At 36.0% G+C, this 8,937-nt stretch overlaps 1 protein-coding gene across 1 annotated transcript; it reads right to left on the bottom strand.

Annotated features, from left to right (window-relative positions):
- Positions 1 to 707: 707 nt before the first annotated feature.
- On the bottom strand, positions 708 to 6,176 carry LOC113720561 (uncharacterized protein At2g24330). Its single transcript, XM_027245324.2, has 6 exons — positions 5,987 to 6,176; positions 5,038 to 5,304; positions 3,093 to 3,237; positions 2,139 to 2,248; positions 1,509 to 1,932; positions 708 to 1,428 (listed from the first exon to the last, which is right to left on the bottom strand). Exons 2-6 carry the CDS (start codon positions 5,299 to 5,301, stop codon positions 1,157 to 1,159), a joined length of 1,215 nt encoding a protein of 404 aa, XP_027101125.1. The 5' UTR covers positions 5,302 to 5,304; positions 5,987 to 6,176; the 3' UTR covers positions 708 to 1,156.
- Positions 6,177 to 8,937: the final 2,761 nt, after the last annotated feature.

Raw genomic sequence — 8,937 nt, 5'->3', positions numbered from 1 at the left:
ATTCATTTATAATTTATACATTTATAAATATATGTATATTACATATTATATATAATATAATACATTTATATATTTTTATATAAATATATAAGTATATTTATTTATAAATATTTATAAATGTATTATAAATGCATAAATGTTTAAAAATATAAAAATTATAAATTATAAAATACTCAAAAATATGTTTTGAAAATACCTCTAAAAATAATCCAAAAAACGTCTACAGTAACATTTCAAAAACTTCTACAAAAGAGTTTTTCACCTTACAAAAACTTCTATAAAATTTTTTCAAATACTTCTACAGTGCACTCCAGTAAAATTTTAGACAAACTCCTAAAAAACTCAGGTTCCAAACAGGCCCCTTGTTTTTGAAACAAGTCTTTACAAATGCTGTCTAATCCATAGAGAGTGGCTTTTGAGTTTCGCTATCTATACACAGTTAAGAAAAAGCCAGAGAGGTAGCTGTGTAACTGATAAACATCCATCAGCCACGCAACAGGGGTGCCGTCCACACGCTGATTCGTGCCTACCTTTTTTTTTTTCCGAGCAGTGACTACCAATGTTGTTGCACCCTCGCAACGCTTTTTCAACAACATTTGGCTGCACCGAGCCCAATAAACACCTATTTCATTAAATTTCAATGTTGGAAGCCTATTCAACAAAACAAAAAGATACCAGAAGCCTATGCTAGAGAGAATGCAACCTCCTGGCAAAAGACCATCTTTGAGTCCCTTTTTCGATTCTCGAAAGAATATCTCTCTTTTTACAGTAGCATTTACAAACGATTGCCAAAATCTAATATTACAGTACCATACCAACAACCAAAGGGGTAAGATGGAGGGGGCCGGGGGGGGGGAACGAAAAGCAAAAGCAGAAAAACAAAAATTCTACGAACCATATCACGGCTCCATGCACCAGGACTTGAAGACGTCTTCAGCATTACCTCATAAACCACGCAGGCAGCAATCACGCAGTAAGCCGGCAACCTTAATTTGTTAAACTCCACATCAGGAAAAAGCATGCCTTAGAATCCTGATTGATCATCATTCATCACCTCATATTTGCTATCAAATTGCAACATCCCTAAACAGAACTTTCGTTCCACAATTTTAAAACCAAGCAGGAAAACCGGAAAAAGTCCAGTCCATGGCTGCAATTAACTAACTGGACCATCTGATGCCACTATATCGCTTTCTGCCATCCTAGAAGCTGCATCAACCGGGCTATGAGGGCTGCTAGTTGCAGATGTCTTCACCACAGCACTAGCAGCATTCTTGGTCACCTCAGCATCACTATTACTCGTCGAGGAACTCATATCAGGGGAATTTGATTCGGAATTACGTCCATCTGGTTGTTTTGGCCTATTTAGAGCACTGCAATGGGGGCAGTAGTACGTTACATAAGGGAAATCCTCTTTTCTAGCAAGCCCTGCGAAATAGAAAAGATGATTAATCTTTTGTTGCACAGGAATATCCCAGTGTTTAGAGTGTAAAATTCTTTTCCTTTACCATTGTGCATATGGCAGTTGCCACATATAAGTGCATATGATTGTGTTGGATCATCTCCAACAAGCAAAGCTGCAATTCGAGCAAACCATCCACCATCTGGTGTACTCGATCCAGTCAGCTGCTGATGCTCAACAACCAGCTGCTGATGGGAAGAAACATCAAGCCCCTCAGGTCCTGTTTGGTGAATCATTTCCTCTTCGTCAGGATGCAATACTGTGCTACCAGTGCTACCATCTCTGGTCTGCACCTGCTTCCTATTCCGTAGCCCACCAGGATGCACAAGCTCTACATCATTACTCTTTCCAACAGGCGCTGTTAATTTAGATTCATCTCCCACATAGACTTTAAGGCCAGAATCTGCTCCTAACTTTGAAGCCAGAACTGTTGCAGCAGCAGCCTTGGCAGCAGGGTCAGGATCATACCTCTACACCAAAGAATGACGTCATACATATCAAGACACAGGTTAGTCTGGGAATAGCATGTACAATGACATCAAGACACAGGCTACAATCAAACAAAAGGAAAAGGTAAAAGTATGCATGGGAAGCCATGAAAGATGATGCCTCTGAAACATCAGGGAAAGATATGACGCAACTTAAAACATCAAAACAAAACTAGGCAGTAATTTACCTGAATGAGTTGCTGTGTGATGTAATAATTTGTCTTCTCCTTCAGTTCATCAATCTTGGCTTGCCTTTCAGCCCTTAATCTTTCCACAGTAGTATGGTCTTTGCGATCAACTATAACAGCATTAAAAAATAAATATCTAAATCAATTAAACATTGCGATTCTGCAATAGAGGACATTTCATGCGTATGAAGATAACTGTAAGTAAGAGAAATTAAGTGCAAGACCAAGCTGTAAGAGAACAAGCCAAGGTTAAAAGCTTGCAGCGGCTCAGCATCATCAATTTTGCTGCTACTAGGAATCATGTCTTCAACACTACAAGCGGGTGAAATGCCAGGACCCAATATTGACTTGCAATACTTTCCAAAACATACTCTTCTCCTCAAGGAATGAGCCCCTAGCTAGTTTCTAATTTGGTATTTTTCTCCTTTCATCAGGCCCAGTTGCAGCATGAACAAAATCACTAACATTCACTACCATCACAATGTTACATCTCTGAGAATTTTGAAAACGTCTATGCTTCAAATAAGAACTGGAAAAGCTAATAGGCTTAGCATGTAGAAACATCCTGAATTCCTATACAACACCAAGTTATTTCATCAATTCATGGGTGTGCTACACCAATTCAAAAGTTTGAACTCTTGTATTCAAAGACTTAAAAATCTTGATTGTAATCAAGAAAGAACATGCAAATGCAACTTAAAATCAAGCATAATATTTCACTAAAATTGCAAACCAGTCTTAGTAGAGAATGAGTTGCATCAGCATGAATCAAGAGGGAAAACAAAGACAGCCACACCCCACAAAATTCATAAACAGTGAAGGAAATGGATTAAGAAGCATGCAAAACAAAATATTGGTCTCAGTTACTTGAGATAAAGGAAACATTAAATATTAGGAGCACAATATCCAACAGTCTTTGAGAAGTTGCATATAATAGTAGCTCCCAATACTTACGCATCCTGCTGAAGCTGTTCAACGCTGAATAAGTAAGAAAAGAAAAACCAGGCACAAGAAACATCGGCAAAACATGCAAGGCCCTCATCTTCCAATCCAACTCCAATGTTCTAGTAGTCATTATGGCATAACCCACTGCAACAACCTGAAAACAAAGAATCAAACTAAGCTTTATAGAACCCAAGAGAAAAAAGGAAGATGAGAATGGTCATCAAATCAACGTGTTCAGGCCAACTTCAAACATGTCCATTGAGATTCAATCTCAACTCCAGAGAAAATTTTAACAAGGTGCTTTTGCAGCAAATAGACCTATTATTTGCATTCAGGACAACATCCGTGTGATATGCCAAAATCCTTTAAAAAATAGGCATATATATTCATGAGGCCACTACTAGTGCAGTCGTAAAATTTTGGCACTCAACTACAAAGCTTAGGTGATAAATTTGAAACAAAAGAGAAAAAACCCATTAACCACTAATCTAATCTTTTCTTTTCTTATCTTATCTTTTCTTCTCCTCCAATGTTGCCCTTTTTTGCATTAAAAGAAAGAAATAAGTTTAAGGGCATAAAATTGACTTAACAGTCAAAATTCAAGGAAAGGACATAAGTTGACGAACATAGAAATCGGAGAGGTTATTTGATAGTTGCTGAACCAAACTTAGAATGGTTAGTGCCCTTAAAATATCTATTACTTGCAAGAAAATAATGTCATTAAATTAGGGCCAAAGCTCCTTCCAGCAACCTAAATGGGCATATTAAGAATTCCTTCAGTGGAAGGTTATGATCCGCTTGCTCCTACATACACACACACTATGGGCCAGAATAACCAGATCATACTTTGGCTTCAGAAAATCAGTATAAAGCTAAGATTTTCTTTTCCTTTGTGAAGAGAGATAAAAGATCATCAGCCGGAAATGTTGGATAACAAACAGATTCAAAAAAGTTTGCATTTCAACAAAAAACACAGAGAAGGAATCCACTTGAACCTATACACACACACACACATATACACATATATAACAAAAATAAATATGCTACTTCAAATTGCCATCTATTAGAAGTGTTCCTTTCAAGATATATAATTAAGAGTGGTAACTGCAGTCCTTGAAAGCTTCTACAGTGACAAGCAAGTCAATTTTATGAGAAAGACAAGGATACTGGTATGCAATGGCAAGAAAATTGGTAGTTTCCAGTCCAACTAATATATCATTAGCAGTTCAACTTTGTACACATATTTCGCACTCTACCCAATCCAACTTACTGTTATGAAGTTTTCCATGGCTTTTTTTCCTGAAAGACAATGCTAAAATAATGCATGGAATCATGGGAAGCAAATATACACTTTTATCATGGACGTAAATAATAACCATTTTCAGAAGTGGAAAATGAGCTATAAGTATTCACAAAAGGAAGAAAACGAACTTCTAGATTTTACTTCTTCATCTATTGGAATCAGATGCAACAGGAAGCACAATACATCTTCTCAGACCACTTCCATTAAAACATTCTCAACTCATGCATACTGTCCATAAAGAGCCAATTTAGAATTCCTTTTTCCCCACAATTTTTGCATGACTGCCTAAAATTTCTGGTGCCAAAATTCAATTAATTCTAAAACCCCATTTCAATCTGCAGAAAAGACAATGCAGCAAAAGTGCAGATGCATTAGTCACTGAGCTGCCATGTAATCAACTCCAAGGTATGCCAAAGAACATGAGAAAAATGAAACTTCATGTAACCGCAGCTTTGTTCTGCCACTCGTGCAATACAATATAAGGGCCAAAAGATATATACAAAGTATGATAAAGTGACTAGAATTTGAATAGAATGAGGTAATTGAAATACAAGTGCAGAATAGAAAAGATCTATGATAGCTTCAGCGAACATAAATATCCTACTAACATCAAATGTTGAAATCTATTTAGGACGACATTAGCAGATTTACCTCCAAAAGTGCCGAAAGAATGATGAAATTTCTTATCATCCCCCTCAAGCTTTGGGAGCGCCTTCTCATTCTAGAAAGAACAGCTGCCTCTTCCTTAGTGATGTGTTTCAGTCTCTTCTCAAAATCATCACCCTGTGATCGAAATACTGCATTCCATACTCTCGAGAACAAACCCTTTTTCTTCTTCTTCTTAACTTTTTCCATCTCAGCATCTGCAAGGTTGGCATCAACTTCCCCACTATCCTTTCTAGAATCCTCTGCCATTTCCTATAAAATCATTATCAAAGCACTAGATTACTCTCCATACAAACATTTCTCTCCAAAACATGGTAATCTGAGATTCAAAACTCGATGAATAACCAAAAAAGTCTTGCCTCCATTGACCATGACTTTGCCAATTAATTTACAGCAAAACACACGATTCACCCCACAAAACACTAACTTCCACTACTTCAAAACAAATCAACTCCAGAAAAATCCGAAATCACACGAATCAACGGGATGCATACTTTTGGAGTTCCGGTCATTGCCAATAAATCACATAAAAATCAGGAAGATATATATATATTTTCCCAATTAAAACCACTAACATCATTCTCAGAACCAACTCAAATTATCTAGAAAATCATATCCTAAATAATCATTTCATCAAATAGAACACGTTATGTACAACCAGGCTTAAAGAAAAGGAAAATTTTGACCACAATATAAAATATTCACAACAATTTGGCATCACCGAATCATAAAATTCAACAGAAAGAACGAAAAAGCCTTTGACACTTCCTCTAAGAATTTAACCATAATAATTAATTATATGCAAAAAACCATAGATATACTAACTAAACAAGTAAATTAAGCCAACTGCCTCAACCAACTGAACAAACAACACGGCAAATACGTTCATTACCTAATAAAATCAAGTTGCCAGTGCAAAAATATGGAATAATACCGTAAATATGGAAAAAGTGCGGACGGAAGCGGTGGGAGGGAGAGGCAAGAGAATCGATCGGAAAATAAACGCCGACCACCGCCGATCGATCGTCAAGCGGTCCACACGTGGCGGAGGAGAGAGAAAGACGACGTGTAGATCACTGCGAGGGTTTTCGAAGAATTGAGATCTGAGATTTTCAGATTCTTTGGTCCTTGGAAAAGGAAAATGTGGGCCTTGGAGTTTATAGTTTTGGTTGAACCGGCCGGTTCGGTTGGAGCTGGACGACTATGTTCGGGTTTGAGAACTGTGCTTCTGAAAAAGCGCGTATCTTCCACCGTTACGGGATTTCGAGGACAGTGTAGAGTAGGCCCGCTTGGAAGCTTCGACCATTTTCCTTTTAATCCTACGAACTTTCAATTTATTCAAGCTGGATTTCATTTTATTAGCAAGTTTTGCATATAAAAATATGAAGGGGAATTTACCAAATTGGTCCCTAACATTTAAACAAAAAAAAATTTAGTCCATAACATTTAAAATCAGCTAGAATAGTTTTTAACATATAAATTATGATCCATTTTGGTCCTAATACTTGTATTTGTTCATTTCTCCGACTAAAAATAACACGTCTCTCTCACGTGGGCATATTTTCAAGAGCAAAACTGAAAAACACTATTGTTTTCAGTGTAAATGTGGAATTGAAGTTTTTGCTGCTGCTGCTTCAATATATTCTCCTCAAACTGAAAAGCACTCTCGTCAATTTGAGGCTTGATCCCCCTAACGGTATAGTTGCTGCTGTTGGTCCCTCAAGGAACCACCACTATTAAACCTAGTGAGGTTCATTCCGTCACCTTTCCATTAAAGCTGTATGATCCGACCGCCAAGGAACCGCCACCACTCTCTTTCTAGCAGATTGTGCAGGAGGCGAAACCCGGGGCATCAAGATTGTGGGTTTTGGTGGGTTGTGGAAGAGAAGAGAAAAGAGATGATGTGGAAGATGATTTGGGTTGAGGAAGCGAAGCGAACAAAGATGATGATGGTTTTGGAAGCGATGCCAAAAGTTTCGAACTTTTTCGATTTTTTAGCAATTGCTACCTATCCTTCTCTTCTTGAAGTTCATTAGATTTATGTGGATTCAGGGTTAAGGAAGACGACGAGACGGGGGGCTTTGGGGGATGGGATTGGGGTGGGGGGGAAGTGGAAAGGAGAAGGATGGGGACGAAGAAGATGATAAGGATTTTGGGGGGTGGTAGTGAGGAGAGGAATCCAGCGGATCTGGGATTTGAGAGTTGCAATTTATCTTCTTGTTATTGATCTTGTTCTTCATCGGAAGAGACGTAGCTCGCTAGCAAAGAGTCCATGGCCAGAAGCAAAAGGGGAGAAAAGCCCTAATTTCAGAACAGGGAAAGAAAAATATGCGAAAATGTTGTTCTTGAAAAGGGGAGAAAAGCTTGTGTTTCCCAGTTTTCCCCTTGAAAATATGCCCATGTAAGAGAGACGTGTTATTTTTAGTCGGAGAAATGAGCAAATACGAGCATTGGGGCCAAAATGGATCATAATTTATATGTTAAGGGCTATTCTAGCATTCTGGTTGATTTTAAATGTTAGGGACTAAAAAAGTTTTTATGTAAATGTTAGGGGCCAATTTGACAAATTTTCCAAATATGAAATAGTTGTATATAAGTTTAACTTCTTTACTATTTAATCGAGTTCAAATAAATCTTCTTAGAATTGACAAAGTTAAACGTTTTTTTGCATGTATAATTTGGTTTTTGTGCTAATCGAGATGAGTTCAAATAGTGGCGAATTTAAGGTGGGTGCCCCCACTGCCCCCTTAAATTTCTATAATACTTATAGAATTTTGATATAATTTTAAATGTGCTCCCAGAGTTTTTTACGAAAGAAGTAAAAGAATGACGTGGTCCTCTAAATTGGTTGATGAACTAATATTCTAAAAGAATATGTGTACCACAAAATTCCATTTGAAATAAGCTAAAAAAAGGTTTTTCATTTCAATTTATTGGTGAATATTTTTTTTGATTAAAAAATTAGAAAAAGAGTAGGTAAAAAATTTTAGTGTTGCTTTCCCCACTGAAAATTTTTTCTGGCTCCGCAACTGAGTTCACATGTAGTTTAAATAGTTGAAATATACTAATCTTGACCGACATTGCTTTATTTATTTTTTTTTTCTCCTAATGTTGGAAGAGATTTTTGTGAGCAAAAATTAAAGGTCATTCCCCTTCCATTATGACAAACTTTGCAAAAGCTCAATGTAATTGATAACATTTTATAGCTTCTAGGTAATTCTGCTGAATATTGTCACTTTCTTGGTTGTTAAGCTAACATTTTTTTTTAATAGGAGAGGAAGGGTGGGATTTAAGAAGTAGAAAGGAAAAAAGGAGTTATTTTAATCGGAGTTATTTCTCACTCCTACATGACGTGCCTAATTGAAAAGAATTAACGAGTTATGAGTCACTTAATATTTAACCATAAAAATTATCTCTAATTTTAAAATAACTAATCTTATCTTAATGATATCTGCTTTCTATCAAATCGTTATATATAATTATAGTAAAACTTTTTTCAAATCATAATTATTAAAATCTTACATATGTCATAAATTATTCCCTTTCATCATCATATAGTTGGTTAATATTCAAATTGTTCATCATCTCTAACCTTAATTTTGAATTGACTTAGTGTAAAAAGGAGAATTAATTATATATCGACAGATTTACCAATATTCTTGAAAACTAAATATTTATTGATGAAGGAAAATGGATTGCTAGATCTTTTCTACTTAATTAAATATGAATATATAGTTCTAGATTTATGGTCATAATAAAAATTTTAATTATCTAAAAGAATCATTATAAAAAAAAAGAATATCTACCAAATTTTTTGATACGAGGTACATTATTCGATATACACAATCATATTATAGTGAAAGTATGTAAACAAATTTTTAAAAA

This window comes from Coffea arabica, chromosome 1c (genome assembly GCF_036785885.1).
Source record: "Coffea arabica cultivar ET-39 chromosome 1c, Coffea Arabica ET-39 HiFi, whole genome shotgun sequence".
Classification (NCBI taxonomy): domain Eukaryota; kingdom Viridiplantae; phylum Streptophyta; class Magnoliopsida; order Gentianales; family Rubiaceae; genus Coffea; species Coffea arabica.
The sequence above is the reverse complement of the archived record's forward strand: the minus strand, read 5'-3'. Positions and strand labels throughout refer to the sequence as shown.

Coding starts and splice junctions, on each gene's coding strand:
- LOC113720561 (XM_027245324.2), bottom strand. CDS start 5,301: ATGGCAGAGGATTCTAGAAAGGATAGTGGGGAAGTTGATGCCAACCTT. Junction 2,249..3,092: donor GAACAGCTTCAGCAGGATGC/GTAAGTATTGGG, acceptor ATGCTGTTATAG/TTGATCGCAAAGACCATACT. Junction 1,429..1,508: donor CAACTGCCATATGCACAATG/GTAAAGGAAAAG, acceptor TCTATTTCGCAG/GGCTTGCTAGAAAAGAGGAT.